We start from the raw sequence: 19,864 nt of genomic DNA, 5'->3' as shown, positions 1-19,864 counted from the left end.
ATAAGAAGGATTTATCCATGGAGCGGAGTGCACGGGAAGGGGTGTAAGGAAGGACGAGTGGAGAGATACTGGGGAGCAGCAGAGTGAGTACATTTATAGGTTAGTAGGTGGGAAAATGTGGGATACAAGTGCAAAAAATAACAGAGGGAGGAGGGTAGGGGGGGAAGCAATTTGTGAATGCATTCAAAGCAAAACCTGCAATTTACACTCGAGCACTATGAAGAACTCTTGTTTAAAGAAAGATAGGTTGTTAAAGGGCAGCCACACGTTATCAACATATAAGGAATTTCGCACTTTGAGGGCTAAAGATTGCTCAAATTTGTGGAGCTGTAAGACACAGAATGCCACCAAAAGTGAGAATTAAGAAAGGAGTTATCCTTCCAATTTGTTCCAACATATAACTAAAAATGATTACAACAAATCGCTGTAGCGGCTGTTCTAAAAATATTTGCAAAATAACAGTGTTTATAATCACTCTGGTTAGTGTCGTTTTCAGTGTGTAGTTCACACTGTCCACAGGTTGGCCACCAGCCCTGATCACTTGCCTCCCAACTGAAGAAAATGACACTCATGGCCTGTGGCTGTATTTGCTTAAGAGCTATAAAAGGGATTTTAAATAAATAGCTGGGCAGCAGATAAACATTGATCTAATTTATCCCACATATTTAGAAGGAATACATTTTAATGAGATCTTCATATGGTCCTAAAAAATCAGTGTTCCACCACATGAAAATAGACTGGAATTATGCTTTCAAAGTTGATCAGTTTGAGAGCTATGGAAATTTAAAAAAATCGAATAAAGAAGCATCTTCATCAGAAAGAATGGCAAGGGCCATCCAAACTATTCTCCCTTTTACAAAGCTGTGCTAGCGCTTGCCGGTGGCCCACTCAGACCGACAATGATGCTAACGCATCATTAGGCCAAGAAGTGGTACAAAACTTTTTTTTTTAATAAGCTTTAAGCTGAGGAAGTCTTACTAAAATCTCTGCCAAGTAGAAACGTTTTGCAAACAGATTGCGCTTACATCGAGCTGTGTCAACGAAACTATAAAGGAACTTACTAGAAACATGAAACAGCAGAAGAAAGTTCTCTGGTTTTTTTTTGGGGGGGGTAAAACCTGTTTTATGTGCAGAAAAGGGCTTTGGCAAAAATAGCCCAATCACACACATGTAAAAGTATGTGGGGATGACAAGGTACACACAAGAAGCCTGTAGAGGTGTAGTGTAGACAGCGTGTGGGGTGAATTGCACTTAACACATTTATAAAATACACATCTGTCTGGCATAGTGACACACGCACATTTGTACCTGTTCCTGATCAGGTTTGAACATATGAGGGTACATTTTACTACTACTACTATTAGTTGCAATAGCTGCAGTATTTGTCAGACTGTTTTATACAGACGCTTTGACAGCTACCATGAGGTATATTTTCAAAGCACTTAGAAACTATGGAACTTTTTTGTAAGGCTAAGGGGGCCTTTTACTAAGGTGCACCAAAAAGTGGCCTGCGCTGGTGTAAACACGTGTATTGGATGTGTGTAGGTTCATTTTTCAGCGCACCTGCAAAAAAAGGCCTTTTTTGGGGCTGAAAATGGACATGGAGCAAAATGAAAATTGGCACGCATCCATTTTGGGCCCGAGACTTTGTCGCCACCCATTCACTTAGCAGTAAGGTCTTACACGTTAACTGGGCGGTAATTGTCAGCATAAGTACAATGCCGCTAACTGCCCGGCCCATGTAAAAAATAAAATTACCGCCCTAAGCAGCTTGTTCTGTACACTGCACGTTATGTATGTATTGATTTATCTTGACACAGCTGCTATCCCCAAGGGTTCTTCATACCAACATCTTGAAGCAGGGGTGCTGTTGTCATGTGGTCTAGGAGAGATCAGTATTTGCTACCTGGGATAAACACATAACGCATTTTGTGTTTAGATTTCACTTTTGCTCAAGGAATATGTGTCACCTTGCATGAGATGAATTTGGTTTCTTGCTTCTTTCAATAGGTGCAGGGGTTGTTATAACTGCCAGGATGGTCCTACCACTGAGCAACTGTTTTTTCACACATGACCCCACTTTCCAGCAAACGAGGCCGGCATTGCTCTCAGGCTGCCTCGTATTAAAATGTGGTGGGATTTGTTCTTGACTTTTGCAAAAAAAAAAAAAGAGCTGAGGTGGGGTTACTTAATAAACTTGCCTCCCCCAACACTGCTCAACCTGGTTATAACCCATGGCATTTATGGAGTGTTAGCTTAAGGACCCTTCATTTCAGAATAGGGGATCCATGGTCCATACTCAACATTAAAGCTACCAGGGAAGGGAGCAGAGGATATAGAAATACAGCCATGGCAATCCCCTACCCCTTCTTACATTTCAGAAGTAGACTACAAAATGCAGCATTGTCCCCTCTTCTCAGGTGCAGGGGCTTGTCGGTAGTGTCAACCTACTGAAGGAAGGTCAAAGGGCATTATGGGACAAAGGTTACATTCAGTTTACTAAATCATTTTAATTTTATGTGTGTGCAATTCATTCCCATGTATTAAAAAAAAATTCTTAAACTTAAAAACAGGTTTTAACATAAATGTGTGAAATAAACAAAAGGGGGGGGGGGGGGGGGGGCACATTTTCCAAAAACAAACCAGAAAATTTGAATTGTCCTTATTCTTGAAAAACACACATAAAACTTCATCCCCAGAACATTCCTCTGTCCAACAGACAGGAGGAGAAAGAAGATGCTGGTTCTTGAAAAGGATGATAGCACAATTGGACTGGGTTCAACAAACATGAAAAGGGTAAGGGGGTCAGGAGAGGTCACAGGGAGACAATTCCTCCACCACACTACTGTTTTAAACATCTTTCTAACACAGCTGGCACCTGGCATGAAGAATGCAAATACCCTGCTGCAAACACAATGTAGTAAGGGGAGTTTCCCCATTTTGGCTGTACGGGGGAAATGCTTCATACAGCTGGATTTAAGAAGTTATAGAGAGACTACCACTGGGGTGGCAGCCAGCCTGTGTGGAAATGCCATTTCTTTGCCAAAAAAACCCCCAAAGTGTCATCCCCAGAAACAGCTGTGGCTGGGATCTTTCATCTGCCACTTCAGATATGTGTAAAATTTATTGATTTTTATTACATTTGTACCCTGTGCTTTCCCACTCATGGCAGGCTCAATGTGGCTTACATGAGGCAATGGAGGGTTAAGTGACTTGCCCAGAGTCACAAGGAGCTGCCTGAAGTGGGAATTGAACTTAGTTCCTCAGTTCCCCAGGACCAAAGTCCACCACCCTAACCACTAGGCTACTCCTCCAGCAGGTACACAGAGTTCAGTAGGGAGGGGTGAAAGCAATCCAATCCCACGTTTTCAAAGCTCTATCTCAACATGGGTCGTTATTATTTTCATTATGGCATATGGCTCAATGGTTCTGCCCCACAAATGTTTCCACCTTCTCCTCCAGCAAGGGGTTATTTTTGCACCTGGTTTGCCCTCTTTCAGCAGCTAAAGCTCCCTCTATCAGGGAATATTTGAGGACTCTCCTTTTCAATGTATTTCTCGAGTAATGAGAGAAGTAAGAACAGTCCAAACGCTTTAGGTCAAGGTGAAATTTATTATTCATAGCACACCCAGTCCCTCTGAAAGACATACCAGAAAACCATCCTTTAAACTAGTCAGAAATAGGTTATTAATAAAATACAACTTAACACTGAACAGACAAAACCTTTTACATGTCACCAGAACTATATGGCAGCTGTCTTCTCCATTAAACACAAACTCTCAAACTTTCAGGGACCATTTGCTTTTCTTGTCATACGGGCCTCTCTCCGACCACATCCACACCTGCTAGAAAAGCATGCCGTGAGAGGGCTACATCAAGGATATAGACCAGAACTGAAAATTTGTGCAGTGGAAAGACTGAGATCAAAGAGGGGGAACCATTGTGGAAAAAAAAAAACCCCTCTCGGTAGCCCTGGTAGCAGTTTGGGGTGCAGGAGGAACTGGAAATCCCCCCCCCCCCCAACATATACACAGGGTGCCCATGACACTGCGAGGAGCTGTGTAAGGTTTAGCTCATGCTATCAGCAAACTGCAGTTCACACCTGGTTTTCTCAAACCAATGGAAAAGCGTCAGGTAACCCAATGAGATTAAACTACAGGCTGGATCCTTCGCTACTGGGACGATCCATAAGGAAACCAAGCAGCAGGAGCTTTTCTTTTAAGATCCTGGTCCCTTTAAGTAGAAAGCATCTAGCTCCACCTTTATGAAGCGTTCTCACAAGTGTGCACAGTCCAAATTACAGCAGTCAAGCACCCGGGCTAATTTACCTGCAGAACCATAAAATCCCAACATAGTAGGGGGCAAATCAAGTACAAATTGTAGGATGGGAGGAAACTAAAAATAAGCTTAAGACCTAGGCCACAGAGGGCAAATCTGTACAAAATGCTTACAGTATTCATTGTGTGCTTGTGAACAAAGACTTAAAGCAAATTAAAATGAAAGAATCTCTGAAATTGTTATTTTTTTTTAAATTCTGGTCGCTCTGCTCTCGAGGTTCTCCAGAGGAGTTAATTTTGGCACATACCATGACGGCAATGAACCTCACTCCTAAGACAGGGAACTGGTGGAGAACCGGCTTAACCTCTCAAACGTACTGTTAACATTTACCAGACTACGTACGTGTATCCAAAAACAGCTTCCATCTGGAGCACAGAAGATGTGGGCCTGGAAACGGCTTTTATACAATAGGAAATATTTCTTTTCGCCACACCTTCTCTGATTCCAGTTGCATTTCTCGGTATTTAAGGATCTTCTCCCTCTTTACCTGTTCCACAGACTAATCTCTTTCTTGTTTGGGTGGTGAAGTAATTCATTGTTTGAAATAAGACCGTGCTTCCTGCACCAGCAGCGAAATATTATACCTCATATGGGAAAAGAAGGCCTCAGACACCACCCTGGGCTTCACTGACTCATTCCTGCCCAGTCTGGTCACACTGAATTCTTTCAACACTGCATTTTGCCCCACTGTAGCGTACTGCTATCTGAACCAACAAGATCCAGGGGGTGGAGAGTCCAGCACCATCGCACAGAATCTAGACTCCAGCGCCTGAGCTAAAAGGACCTCCCAGCAGTCCTGCTGCACCCCAAAAAAGCCAGAAAAAGGGACCAGGATCTCTTTCTCCCTCCTCTACAAAGGATGTACAGTGCTTTGTTATTAAAAAGATTACATTCTCTGTACAATGCGTAATGCTATATTTTAGAAGTACATTCCTGTGCTATGCGTGTATTTAAACCTATTCTTTTTCCCACTATGGTATTCTAAACCAGAGGGGGAGGGTGATGTCCCCCCGAATGCAGAATGGTTGCAACAGCCCTGAGCCTATGGTGAAAGGCCCTTATCCCCTTTGTGTAGAAGGGTTAAGGGGTGATAACCAGGCCTCAGATATGGCTCACAACCACCGATCTAAGAGGCACTCAGCCAAAACTGTAAAGGGATGAGGTATTATGAAAATTTGTCCAGTAAACCTGAGGTACGTTGACCATCAATTGCAGAAAGGCACCAGGAAACAAAACTTGAAGGAGGTTATCACCTGTAACAAGCATATTTCCAGTAAAGTAAGAACCAAAAAAACAAAAAAATGAAATTCATCTCGCTCTACTTACAACCTACTTCGGGGTTTCAAATTTTAAGCAGTAAAATATATTATAAAAATGTTTACAAAATAGCAGCACACTCAGTGAAACAATACAGCTAGGTTCTCTTAATGTGAACAATGAAATGAGTTCATAGCTTCTTAGCAGCAAAAAAAAAAAAAAAAAAAAAAAATTAACAATGAATTTAAATTGTCAACTCCATTCTCTGCTCTTGCCCAACCAAACCTGGAAGAGCTTGTCCCAAAGGGGAGAGGGGGAACTTGATATAAAAAGATTCAAAATATTCTTTATAGTCTCAATATTTGTCATCCACATTTAATAAAAAAAAACTGTTTTATAAATCTTAACAGTTGTCAAGACAGTGTCTCCCACCCTGCCTGCGTATTTTCAGACTCTATCAGGCAAGCAATGGCAGGCAATGCCCGCACCGCCAACTGCCGAGGTCCAACACAAGGCAGCAGTGGCTGTTAATGTGCAGGAGCTCTATTCTGAACACACATGTAATCCCATGTGCCTCGCTCCTTCCAAGACACAGCATGAGCACTGGCGGCAGGCACAGCGCAGACAGCTGGACCCTGCTCTGTAGAGCTCACATGCTGTACAGAGCGCCCCTCCCCCCCCCACACACACTTAATCCTTCCAGCATTTGGCAGGCTTCCCCAACTTTTCTGCTCTGCAGAGGGTGAAATGCTGCACATTTTTAAAATGCAGCCGTGTCTTAAACTGGGAAAGGTTGGGAAACACTGGTTCAAGAAACAACTGTTAATACCATCAAGGGATAACCAAGAGGAATCCTTACATTTTAGGGAAAAAAACCACAATTTTAAGTGTAATTTCCCTCCCCAACTCTACTTACCATCTGAATATAGATGGATTAGAAATCATATTCAAGTCTGCATGATGCTTTTGCTGGGTTTTGTGTGTGTCTTCTGTACACTCTATCCAACAAAGATCCCCCCTAGGACTAAAGTGGTGCACCTACCAGTTTCAGCACTGGATCATTTTTTACAAAAATTCATTGTTTTCCCTCATTTCTCATCCGGAATGTTGTCAACAGGAATGTCCAGTCAAAGCACCCATAAAAAAAAATTGTAAAACCCCAAAAAACTATCCACCAGATACTGATTTAAAAAAACAAAAAAACAGCTAAAGACAGCCAGACATCTTCCCCTACGCTTTGCGTTTTCTTCTCTTCTGCCCTGTGTTTTGCTTTCAGCTCAAATGTTTGTTTCTTTTCAAAAGCCACTGCATTAATCCTTTAGGAACTAGGCTCAAAGTGCTTTTCCCCCTCCAGAGGGAGAAATGTCAGGCAAAAGGTGATAGGGACAGGGGCTCAGAAAGGTGATCCCTTGTCATGATTTAAGACGTTAGGCTTGCACAAGAAATCACCTCCCCTATAGTAAAGGTGGGCAGAGAGGTGCAGGAGTGGGTCTTCAGGAAGGGGGCAAGGTTACCTGCCCTGAACTGGGACATGAAATACTGTGCCCAGATAGAATACAGTGACGGATCTCAGCTTCACTTGGAGTTGTCACTTGGCCGACAGCTCAGACGACTCCAAGCAAGCCTTTCTGCCGAACCTCCATCAAACAATTTACTCTGGCTTGGCTCACAGTTGATAAGGTGAGAGCAGTCTTATGCCAGAATTCTGGCAGTAACAAGGGCTGAACCACACCTGGAGGACGAAGGAGTGGGAGTGTGGGGGAGGGAAGAAAATCTTGCAAAAAAAACAAAACAAAACTGGAAAAACCCTAATAAAAGCATCATTATTTTTTTTCTTAGGTAGCAGCTCCTGCAGACAGCACCAACACTGATTTTCCATCTCTGCAAGTAAAGGACAGAGGTAACCAAAGCCAAAGTCCTGCCTGCGCTCACAATAATTCAATCAATCACTTTCTCAGGGGAAGGAGGGAGAAGGCATGTCCCACCCTCCACCCTTCCCTACAGCGGGGTCATGGAGCTTTAAATGTGCACAGTACCATCCCCCATTAACAGAGAGTAGGGGGCCAGATATAGCACAGTACAATAACCAAGGAAACATCTGAAGGAGAGCCATACAATGGGGTCTCCTTACAGCACCCTTGCCCCTGCCGCAGGTACACAAGCCAGAGCACAATTACCTGCCAGATGGAGGGGGAGGGGGTTCCCTTCTGAAAATGACAGGCACAAAAAAAAAGCCTTTTCTTTCTTTTTTTTTTAGACTTTTCAATGTTTTCTTTGTTTTTTTATATCTAAAATAGCTTTAAATATGTCCTAGGTTGGAGCAGATTAAAAAAAAAATCTAAAGATAAAAAAATAAAACAAAGACTAAAATGGTGGGGCAAACGCAGGCCACACGCTACCGGGCATGGCCGCTCTCACAGGTCGACATCTCGCACGTCTGTCGGGGTGCTGGCCTGGTCCAGCTCATCGGATGCCTTAGAGGGGTCGCTGGGCTGCTGGAGCCTCTCCTGCTGTAGGCTGCTCACCAGCACGGACTCGATCTGTTCCTGGCAGGCCTTCAGACAATCCTGAGGAGGGACAAGAGACAGCAGTGGGCACAGGAATACTGCACCAGTTCAAGAAGAAAGGCCCAAGCCACCTACAAGAGAAGTTAATGCAAAGCTGCCAAGCACGCCTTGCCCGTGAAAAAGGAGGCGAAAGGCTTTCACGGTCTAAGTGAAATGAACTACTGTCGTTCATCCAGACTGCACCAAGCAGGTAAAGAGAACATTCCAGAAAATAAGTGTTCCAGCTGGCTCTGGCTCACTTACAAGGCAAGATGGAAAGTGGGGTTGAAGGTTTTAGACCGTTTAGCATTCTAACCACAAAAACTCACTATAGCCTAGATTCTATGTATCACGCCTAAAAAAACGGTGCCGGAAAAAATACGCCTAGGCGTATTCTGTAAGGTACGCCGAAATTTAGGCACACTTTATTGAATACAACTAAATTTCAACACAGTTTATAGAATACACCGAGCACCCATCTGCGCGACAAAATTTACAGCGGGCGATTACACCAACTAAAACTGGGTGTAAATGCCGACGCCTAAATTAGGCACGCACAGATTTTAGAAATGCCCATGACCCACCCATGGCCACGCCCCCTTTCCAGCTAAGCAGCTTAGAATTTACACGCATGTTACAGAATACGCTTGCACAGTTATGCGCGTAAATTCTAATTAGAGTCGATAATCACTTGTTAATTGGAAATTATTGGCGCCGACTGGCTTGTTAGCTAAGTAAGTTGCGAGCACAAATCCGAATATGATTGGATGTGCATGTGCAACTTACGCTGCGCGATATAGAATCCGGGCTATTTATATAAAATCACTGCTAGTATTACATGTCCTGCAACAGACAAGTAGCCCTAGGGCAGTGGCCTGAGAATCAGGGGACCAGGTTCCATTCCCACTGCAGCTCCCTGTGATCCTGGCAAGCTGCAGTAAGAAATTTTGCCTTACTGCACCATTATGTGGGTCTTTCCCGCGCTCTCAGGCCATTTTTAATGCAGTCATAAAAATGCCTTTTTTCCCCCAATTCTTTCATTAATGGCAGTGCACTAATGTTTGCCCTTTTTAAAATATTACTGCGGCCGTATTTACCGCTTTCTATTTTGCAGGCGGTATGGACTCCCGCATTCTCCGTGTACTAACCAATTAGTACATGGTAATGCAGATAGCACAGGAACTCCCCGCCCTTGACACACCTCAGAAAAAAAAATTATTAAAAAAAAAAAAAATTTAAACGTGTGGTTAGCACATAAGTCAAAAACTAATGTGCGAGGGTGTTAGCCCATTTGTTTGCTGCTAATGCAACTTAGAAAAAGGATTTCTTATTCCTCCATTACCCCAGGTGCAAAAAACGAGTCAGCTGCAGGTAAAACAAGTAGCTAATGTGTAAACTGCTTTGGTACATCAGATGCAAGACCCATTCTTAACACTAAGCACATGGAAAATTAATCTGGAAGTTTAACGCTAGACCCTGCCGGGGCACAGCAAAAAGGACTGCGACACCTCGAGACAACTTTTGCAAGAGCAAAGGAAGATGCTGTCGCTGCTGTGAAGAGTGAGCCAGTGAGGCAGGCATTCGGGGCCACGAAACAGTGGCTCGCCTGCAGTGACTCCTTGCCACACAGACCTCAGATTCCTCTCCTTTAATATCTAGGTGATTGCTTATGCCTGGAGATTAAACCGGTGATTCTCAAGCCTTTCCTGGAGGTCAACATAGCCAGTCAGGTTTTTCAGGATTACTACAGTGAATATGCATGAGATAGATCTGAATGAAGAAGGTATCCAGTACAGGGGCAATTCTGTCAGCGTTGATGCTGCATAGTGAGGGACCTGTTCGATAACAGCGCTGAGCTATTTTAGATCAGGTCCCATTTTATGCAATGAGACTTAGGGGGAAGTTATCAACAGAGGCTATCATTAAAGATATGTTATTTAGGTCTCATTGTATAAAATGGGATCGGTGCTAAAATAACACAAGCTACTGGTAAAACACGAGCTAGTGGTAAAATAACACTTATTAACATTAGCCCATGTTGATAACTTCCCCCCTTAGTGTGAAGAGTTTCAGTCTCTGGTAAGCAGAGCTGATATTGTGATGTCATAATGCCTCATTCCACCAATAAGAGCCAACCTCATCAGTGATGTCACATTGGCTTCATTGCCCTATACTTGGCTCAGCTCTGATATTGTGATGTCATAATGTCTCTTTCCACCAATGAGCCAACCTCATCAGTGATGTCACAATGGCTCGACTGTCCTATACTTGGCTCACGTTACATATAGCAATGATTTAACCAGAGCTGATACTGTGATGTCATAATGCCTCATTCCACCAATGAGCCAACCTCATCAGTGATGTCACAATGGCTCGATTGTCCTATACTTGGCTCACGTTACATATAGCAATGATTTAACCAGAGCTGATACTGTGATGTCATAATGCCTCATTCCAACAATGAGCCAACCTCATCAGTGATGTCACAATGGCTTGATTGTCCTATACCTGGTTCATTTTTATTACATATCGCAGTGATCTCTAGAGACAGTTCTTTTTTTTCTTTAATTAAGGGGAGAAGTTACATTGATAAGATGTGTTATTTTACTGTTAGCCCGGTTCTTAGTAACTAGGTCTCACTGCATAAAATAGGATCTGTGCTAAAATAACATATCTTAACAGCAGCCCCCACTGATAACTTCCTTCATTAATCTGTTAGCATTTCCCGGTCTACTTCTTCATCCTAACCAAGCTTCTATGCATTAATCTACTGACTGCAGCACATTTTCACTGTAGACTGCACTGGCAGATAAGCAGTTGTCTTTATTAAGTACAGAAGTAATTAAAGTTCATTGAATCCTGGTATGTTTCTATCATTGGTGTGCAGGCTGAAAGGGGTGGGAGGGAGGTCTTTCTCCTCATCCCTTGCTCCTCCTAGGCTCCCTTTCACATGCAAGCAGAACAGCCCTTCTCTTTTTCCAGTATCCAGTCCTTTCCGTTGTAGGTTACCAACAGGTTTGCACATTCTTTCAACCAATGGTCAGAACCGGGCCAGATTTGCTTATAAAGTAGACAGGCTTTAGCTTAGGGCCTCATATGTCACAACCCCCCCCCCCCCCCCCCCCCCCCCCCCGTTTACTAAGCTGTGCAGCAATGTCGACACAGCCATGCAGCTTAGTAAATGGGATGTAAATTATGATTATTTTATATCATTATCTTCAACTATTGTTGGTTGTTTTATATTTATCATTAATATTACCACTGCATACAATAGAGTAAAGCAGGTGAGAAAAACTACTGAGCCTAAAATTTACTTCCTACTTGAGGGGAATCTCTTAAATGTTTTAGCTTAGGGTCCAAAATATACATAAACCTGTCCTTGTGTCAGAAAGAGAAGGCAGAGGGTGTCACATTTGTGACTGCTTTCCATGTGGGTGCTCTCCTCGCCCGCTGGTGGCTGCTATGGACTGTTTTCTGCTGTCTTCCATGTTCCAGACTTCAGAGAGTCCGGTCCAGATTTTCCATGTTGCCAGACTTGCTCTGCTGGTTTGTCCTTGAACAGCAACCTTACTTGGCTGGTGATTGCTGCAGCTGAGTGTCAGCTGCTGAGGGGCTTATTAGCTTCTGGGAGCCTTGCTTGCTTTGCCTTGGTATCAAAGGTCTTCCATGAGTTCCTGTTGGTTTGTTCGAGTTCCTGCTCTGAAAGTTTCCTGTGTGTTTGACCCTGCCTGTTCCTGGACCTGGGCTTTGACTTTGCTTTCTGCCTGCCTAAAGACTCTGGTTAGTTTATGGATTACCCTTGTTTGCCGCCTGCCTAGAGACATTGCCTGGACCCGATTACTGCTTTTGGTAGCCACCTGCCTACAGACTTTGCCTGGATGTGATTGTTTGCTGCCTACTATTAAAGTCTCTTCTAGTTATCCTGTGGTTCCTGCCTGTTATGTTCAACCTTGCTATTTGCTTGGGTGATTTGCCTGCCGCTGCTGCTCCTCGGCAGTGGTCCAAGGGCTCACAAACCTAGTTGCTGCATTGAGAACGTGACAGAGGGGGACACTACTGGGTCATAGATGTTAATATCTGTTCCCCACACTGCTCACTTCCAATCAGAAAAGTTCCGGGACCTCAGTTCTTATTCCCATCGGGTCTCTGTTTTAGTCAGTAAAATGTAACATTTCAAAATTTCAGTTTTGTTCAGAAAAACGTCCTGGGCTTAGCAGACTACTTACCACATCTATGTTGGTCACCTCTGCCAGCAGCTTGGTCAGCCTGTCCCCAGACAGGGCGCTCACTCCTTCGTCCAGCTGAAGACCACACACTGCAGCTCCCACACTTCCAGTTGCTACCATGGATGGCGGGTACACAGCGAAGTTAAAGTCTGCGGAAACAATCACGGGAAGAGACATACCCAGGGCTTAAAACACAACATCAGATTGAGATCTTCCAGTTTACCAACCACGACACTGGACCTCATCATCCCAGACTGATATGGGTCTAACCTCTTACAAACATCCAGTGTCGGAGCGTCTACCGCACCCCACCTGGTAACTGGTTCTACTACTATTACTAATCATTTCTATAGAGCTACTAGACGTAAGCAGTGCTGTACACATTATATGCAGGTACTTTCTCTGTCCCTAGAGGGCTCACAATCTAAGTTTTGGTACCTGGGGCACTGGAGGGTTAAGTGACTTGCCCAGGGTCACAAGGAGCTGCAGTGGGAATTGAACCCACTGAACTAACCATTAGTGCTTAACTCCTCGCATGGGTTACTAAGTTCTCCTTCATGGTCAACATCAATCTCCCTTGCTGTAACCCAAGTCTTGACCTCAGTGGAGATTGAAGCAGGTCACTATCCAGCTCAGGATAAAGAACCTGCTGCAGGCAGAATGAAAGCGGAGGGCAATTTATCATTTTCAACGTAACAATGCTGTAGACCTGGTGAGAAAGCGAGCCTGTGTATCTCCTCTTAAAAAGACAGATTCTAAGCAGTCAAGTCAGTGAGAAGGTATTTGGGGCTACAGACAAATTTAAATGAATGCTCTAATAAGATAGTTTTAATAGTTTGGCCATAATGGCCTAAAAAATGCAAAACAGCCACCTTTCAGCTAAAGATGTATAAGCTTCTGCAGCCTTTAGGTGCCGTGGAGAGAGGGGTACCAGCCAATGACAACTCTTTTTACTTTCAATTCAACAAAGCTCAGCGCCTTTTTTGATTGTGCTCATGGGTTTTAATTCCCAACCTTTCCAGACTTGCAGGAGCACAGGGGCTGGTGGGACTTTTATGGTTTTCAGAGTCAGAAATGGGTTTGTCTGCTCATGGAAATTAAGAGATGCAACCCTCTCCTCAAGACCCTTCACTGGCTCCCTATCCGTTTTCGCATCCTGTTCAAACTTCTTCTACTAACCTATAAATGTACTCACTCTGCTGCTCCCCAGTATCTCTCCATACTCGTCCATCCCTACACCCCTTCCCATGCACTCCGCTCCATGGATAAATCCTTCTTATCTGTTCCCTTCTCCACTACTGCCAACTCCAGACTTCGCGCCTTCTGTCTCGCTGCACCCTACGCCTGGAATAAACTTCCTGAGCCCCTACGTCTTGCCCCATCCTTGGCCACCTTTAAATCTAGACTGAAAGCCCACCTCTTTAACATTGCTTTTGACTCGTAACCACTCGCCTCCACCTACCCTCCTCTCCTCCTTCCTGTACACATTAATTGATTTGATTTGCTTACTTTATTTCTTGTCTATTAGATTGTAAGCTCTTTGAGCAGGGACTGTCTTTCTTCTATGTTTGTGCAGCGCTGCGTACGCCTTGTAGCGCTATAGAAATGCTAAACAGTAGTAGTAATTTTGCCTTGAGCTTGTCTGAATGAGCAAGTAACCAGAAGGAACTGTACGAACCAACGAATGAATGAAGCAGTACTGCTAACTCCAGACTCCGCTCCTTCTATCTCGCCACACCTTAGGCTTCCTGAGCCATTACGTCTAGCTCCATCCCTGGCTGCCTTCAAATCCGGGCTAAAGGCCTACCTCTGTTTGATGCTGCTTTCGACTCCTGACTTGTCACTTTTATCTTATCCTTGTGTGTCCTTCTGTCTGTCCTTCCCTTATCCTTATTGATCCTGTCTGTTTGTCCTGATTTAAGATTGTAAGCTCTTTTGAGCAGGGACTGTCTTTCTTCATGTTCAATTGTAAAGCGCTGCGCACGACTGGTAGCGCTATAGAAGTGATTTATAGTAGCAGTAGGTTATAGTAGTACTGCCCGACAGCCCCAGAAAGAGACACTGATCTCTGCACATCAGCAAGACCAGGGTGCTGTGGGAACAAATGTCCCAAGTCATTCTGAAATTTGAACCGGACAAGTGAAGAGCCAATTCAGTTGGGATCTGGGCATCTCCCTGCAAAGGATTTCCTTGTTCATGGGGAGTCTGTCAGCAAATTCCGACACCGTTCTCCTACATTCCACAGTAATGAACTATGAAAACCTTCTGAGCCTGTTAGTGAGGCAGTAGGAAGAAACACACAGAGGGAAACCTTTCTGTTTATCACGGGGGTGGGTAAATGTTTTGACATAGAGACACACTGGTGACACCTGCCTACACAAAGGGCTGGGGGAAGGCAGTTTCTCTCGAATATGCAAGTTGGTGTGGGGGGGGGGGGGGGGGGGGGGGAGAGGGGAGAAGAGTCCTCCTTGAAACGGTATTTTGAACTGTGGGTTTATCGTTGTTTATTTCATTTCCAATGGTTTACTCTCAATACTGTGAAGAAATGCAGGTATGGGAAGACTCATACTTTTCATGTTCTGTAACCAGGTTCATTGCTACGTTAAAGGGTGAAAGAGAATGGGACTTGATATACCACCTTTTGCAACTACATTCTAAGCAGTTTGCATAGTCTATACTGGGTTAAGTGACTTGCTCAGAGTCACAAGGAGCTGCAGTGGGAATGGAACCCAGTTTCCCAGGATCACGGTCTGCTGAACTAACCACTAGGCTACTCCTCCACTAGCAACATTCCATGTAGAATCTCCAATAGGGAAAGGGAAACGGGACTTTTGATATACTGCCTTTCTGTGGTTGTTGCAAGTACATTCAAAGTGGTTTACACAGTATATACAGGATAAATCCCTCCTCTCAGTACCCTTCTCCACCACCGCCAACTCCAGGCTCCGCTCATTCTGCCTCGCCTCACCCTATGCTTGGAACAACCTTCCTGAACCCTTACGCCAAGCCCCCTCCCTGCCCTTCTTCAAGTCTTTGCTTAAAGCCCACCTCTTCAATGCTGCGTTCGGCACCTAACCCTTACCGTTCAGTGAATCCAGACTGCCCCAATTTGACTGCCCCTATCGGACCGACCATTCACTTGTCTATTAGATTGTAAGCTCTTTGAGCAGGGACTGTCTCTCTTTGTTAAATTGTACAGCGCTGCGTAACCCTAGTAGCGCTCTAGAAATGTTAAGTAGTAGTAATAGTAGTACTTATTTGTACGTGGGGCAATGACACCGGGGCTTTACAATGATGGTTAAAAATAAAGATACGTCCCTTTGCAGCTTCATTTCTGCTCAGTACTGGCACTGCGTAAACCATTGCTAAATTAAGATGCCCAAAACAATAATGGATCTTTCGGTTTCACGTATATAGCAATCCTTCTGATCCTGCAATAGTCAGTTAATTCATGCTTAGTATACATAACACAAAGCTTAGAAGTAATAGCATTATTTCTATTCCTCTGACACGCTCTCATGTCCTCTGAATTTGACAGTACAACATAACTGATGCAATGTTTTAAAATGCATTGATCTGAGGACTTAACGCTGTCAAACTGCAAAAATCCGTTACCTGCGCACTACTGAAGAGAAAGGAACGCCTATGTTTACTAAGGCGCGCTACTGTTTTTTAAGGCACATAAATGGTTTACATGTGTTAAACGCTAATGTACCCATAGAAATGTATAGGCACGTTAGCATTTAACGTGCCTTAACTTTAAAGGCGCGTTAGAAACACTAACGGACCTTTGGTCTTGAAAGAAACCTGAGAGTGTCTTAGGGGTATGTTTACTAACGTGTGTTAGCGTTCAACATTTTGGGATACTATCAGGCTCATTTTCGAAAGAGGAGGACATTCATCTTTCGACATAAAAACGGAAGATGGACGTCTTTCTCCCAGAGACGTCCAAATCGGTATAATCAAAATCCGATTTTGGAAGTCTTCAACTGCACTCCATCACAAGGACGGCCAAAGTTCAAGGGGGGCGTGTCGGAGGCGTAGCGAAGGCAGGACTTGGACGTCTTTGACCCATAATCGAAAAAAGCAAGGACGTCCCTGACGAACACTTGGGATGTTTTCACCCGGACGTGATTTGTTTTAACGAATAAGGCACAAAAAGATGCTCGAAATGCCAGATGACCACCGGAGGGAATCGGGGATGACCTCCCGTTACTCCCCCAGTGGTCACTAACCCCCTCCCACCCACCCTCAAAAAACATCTTAAAAAATGTTTCTTGCCAGCCTCAGATGTCATACTCAGGTCCATGGCAGTGCATGCAGGTCCCTAGAGCAGTTTTAGCGGGTACTGCAGTGCACTTTAGACAGGCAGACCCAGGCCCATACTCCCCTTACCCATTACATTTGTGGAGGTAATAGCGAGCTCTCCAAAACCCACCACAAACCCACTGTATCCATATATAGGTGCCCTCCTTCACCCGTAAGGGCTATGGTAGTGGTGTACAGTTGTGGGTAGTGGGTTTTGGGGGGGCTCAGCACACAAGGTAAGGGAGCTATGTTCCTGGGAGCATTTTATGAAGTCCACTGCAGTGCCCTGGCATGTTAGGGGGACCAGTGCACTACAAATGCTGGCTCCTCCCACGTCCAAATGGCTTGCATTTGGACGTTTTTGACATGGACGTCTTTGGTTTCGAAAATCGCCGAAACGTCAGAAATGTCCAAATCCAAGGACGTCCAAATTTAAGGATTTGGACGTCTCTGACGGTATTTTCAAAACGAAAGATGGACGTCCATCTTTTTTCGAAAGTACGGGTTTCCCCGCTCCTGGATTTTGCTGTTTTGCAAAGACGTCCAAATCACAACCTGGACATTTCTTTCAAAAATGCCCCTCTAGGCTCATCTCCCCATCCAGTATTGCAGCTGCTCAAGCATCAGCATCAGGGCCCTCACAGAATCGGAGACGTCCAAGGCCACTGCAAATTAGGAAGTCCAGTATCCTAGAACTCCTAATTTATGGAGAAACAACAGAGGCAGACTTTTACTTGTAGAACTTGTTCATAATTAAAGAAAAGTATAAAAAGATAACACACTTCTTCTCATCTAGCTGCATTAATATGGAATTCATTACCTCTGGCGATTAAACTCTGGAATTCATTGCCAGAGAATGTGGTAAAGGCGGTTAGCTTAGCGGAGTTTAAAAAAGGTTTGGACGGCTTCCTAAAGGAAAAGTCCACAGACCGTTATTAAATGGACTTGGGGAAAATCCGTTATTTCTGGGATAAGCAGTATAAAATGTTTTGTACATTTTGGGGATCTTGCCGGGTATTTGTGACCTGGATTGGCCACTGTTGGAAACAGGATGCTGGGCTCGATCCCAGTATGGCAATACTTATCAGAATCTAATTATATGCAGTTTAGGAAAGATTTGAAGACTCATTTGTTTAAGGTTCTGCTGGAGAAATGGTGATTTTATCTTTCTAAATACCTAGTTTACTGTTATTGTAATTTGTAATTGTTTTTTTTTATTATAGTTTCTCGCAAGTAACTAGTTAATTTTTATTGTAATCCACTCTGTACCATTTGTAAGAAATTGTGGAATACAAGTGCTTGCATTTTAAAATCTAGTAGCCAAATTTCATGTTCAGTTAAAAATATTAAACCAACTGGAGGTCCCCTTTCTGTGTGAGGCCTGGTCCAAATTACCCTTCTTCCCTCCTCTCCCCCCCCCCAAATAAGCCCTGACCCACAGAGCTGGTGCCTATGAACGTCCCACCATGCAGACTGCAGAGGCTATCCACGACTTGTTTTTGTCCCGTCTGTCTCCTGCATCATAATGGTATTTTTTTGGTGCCTCCTTGAAAGAGCTATTAACGCACTGACTGATAAGATGGCTCTCATTTGTAACAAATCTGGCCTTTGAAAACCTACCAAGACAAAAAAAAAAAAAAAAAAAAGACAGCCCTCCTTTCCAGAAAATTCAGGTGCCGACAGCTGTGCTCTAAAGACCAACCCCTGGGCAAACTGATGCAAGAAGGTGGCCCCCAAAGCTGAGGCTGGGGTCCACAGTGGTCAGTACCCACTGTAGCACTTTCAGGGTTCTGGCATGATCGTTTGGCAGTATAAAAAAATATTTTATTTCCCTGAAAATGCAGGCCTGATCTAATCCCACAGGGCTCAGATGAAACCCAGGAAGACAGAAGGAGAACCAACTTCATCGCGCAAAGATGAGCAGAGCCTAAGGCCACAGAATCTTAAGTCAACTAGTTCCAGAAAGTTCTGATCCCATCTGAAGTAGAGGAGTGTGGTAGCCGTGTTAGTCCACTCTTAAGGTTATCAATAGAAATCAAACAAAATAAAACATGGAAAAGAAAATAAGATGATACCCTTTTTATTGGACATAACTTAATACATTTCTTGATTAGCTTTCGAAGGTTGCCCTTCTTCGTCAGATCGGAAATAAGCAAATGTGCTAGCTGACAGTGTATATAAGTGAAAACATTCAAGCATTACTATGACAGTCTAACAGGGTGGGAGGATGGGGGTGGGTCGGAGGTATGCATGGGGACATCAAAGCATATCATTGATATTCTAACAGAATAGGTGTGGATAGGTGAGGGGTGGGGTGATCAACAGAGACATACAGCTTTATGGTTTATAATGTCCCCAAGCATACCTCCAACCCACCCCCATCCTCCCACCCTGTCAGACTGTCATAGTAATGCTTGAATGTTTTCACTTATATACACTGTCAGCTAGCACATTTGCTTATTTCCGATCTGAGGAAGAAGGGCAACCTTTGAAAGCTAATCAAGAAATGTATTAAGTTGTGTCCAATAAAAAAGGTATCATCTTATTTTCTTTTCCATGTTTTATTTTGTTTGATTTCTATTGATCCCATCTGATAAGCTTCCTGTGTTCTTGAAAAAAAGGAAACCAGGCTGTTATGCCCCCTGCGACACTCCTAACATCCGTATCCTCTGAAAACATGGGGCAACATTCAAAGGTTTTCTGTACGTAAACGCGTGTCTACCCTTGCAAAAATACATTTGGAAAATTACCCTTCTCTTCCTCACACATAGGTAGTGGGAGGCTGTTTCACGCTGTGATAATTTCCCACATATAACATGAAGGCAGAATTAGATGTGAAAGTACACACAGATTTCACTTTACTTTCATGGGCTTTCAGTAAGTACAGCCCTGTACCTCAAATCTAACTTTGTACATCAAGGAAACCCAGAAAATTGTAGGCTTCCGTGGCACTGAACACAGTTCGGGGTTTGCAAAATCTAGTTGGAAAATGTTGGGAACAGGATGCTGGGCTTGACAGATCTTTGGTCTGTCCCAGTATGGCAACACTTATGGTGTCCAGGGAGCTATGGCAAACGGTCCAAGATGGCAACTGTGGGGAGAAGCAGGGTCATATATATATATATATATATATATATATATATAGGGGAAAGGGACTTGATATACTGCCTTTCTGTGGTTTTTGCAACT

The 19,864-nt window shown here is 43.8% G+C and overlaps 1 protein-coding gene across 2 annotated transcripts in view; it reads right to left on the bottom strand.

Annotated features, from left to right (window-relative positions):
• CCND2 (cyclin D2) overlaps positions 1 to 19,864 on the bottom strand; it is a 40,051-nt gene that overhangs the window by 12,135 nt on the left and 8,052 nt on the right. Inside the window, exons 4-6 of one of the 2 annotated variants that reach the window (XR_003943315.1) lie at positions 12,368 to 12,516; positions 6,603 to 8,162; positions 2,214 to 2,221 (exon numbers count right to left, since the gene is read on the bottom strand). Coding sequence is in view for 1 of the 2 variants with exons in the window: in XM_030214183.1 (XP_030070043.1) it covers positions 8,010 to 8,162; positions 12,368 to 12,516 (302 nt within the window). In the remaining variant the exon portion in view is untranslated. Of the gene's footprint in view, positions 1 to 2,213; positions 2,222 to 3,592; positions 8,163 to 12,367; positions 12,517 to 19,864 lie in introns of those variants that run through there. The other variant, XM_030214183.1, reaches the window with a different exon arrangement.

Source organism: Microcaecilia unicolor, chromosome 9 (genome assembly GCF_901765095.1).
Source record: "Microcaecilia unicolor chromosome 9, aMicUni1.1, whole genome shotgun sequence".
Classification (NCBI taxonomy): domain Eukaryota; kingdom Metazoa; phylum Chordata; class Amphibia; order Gymnophiona; family Siphonopidae; genus Microcaecilia; species Microcaecilia unicolor.
Note: the sequence above shows the minus strand (reverse complement) of the source record. Positions and strands in the feature narration are given on the sequence as shown.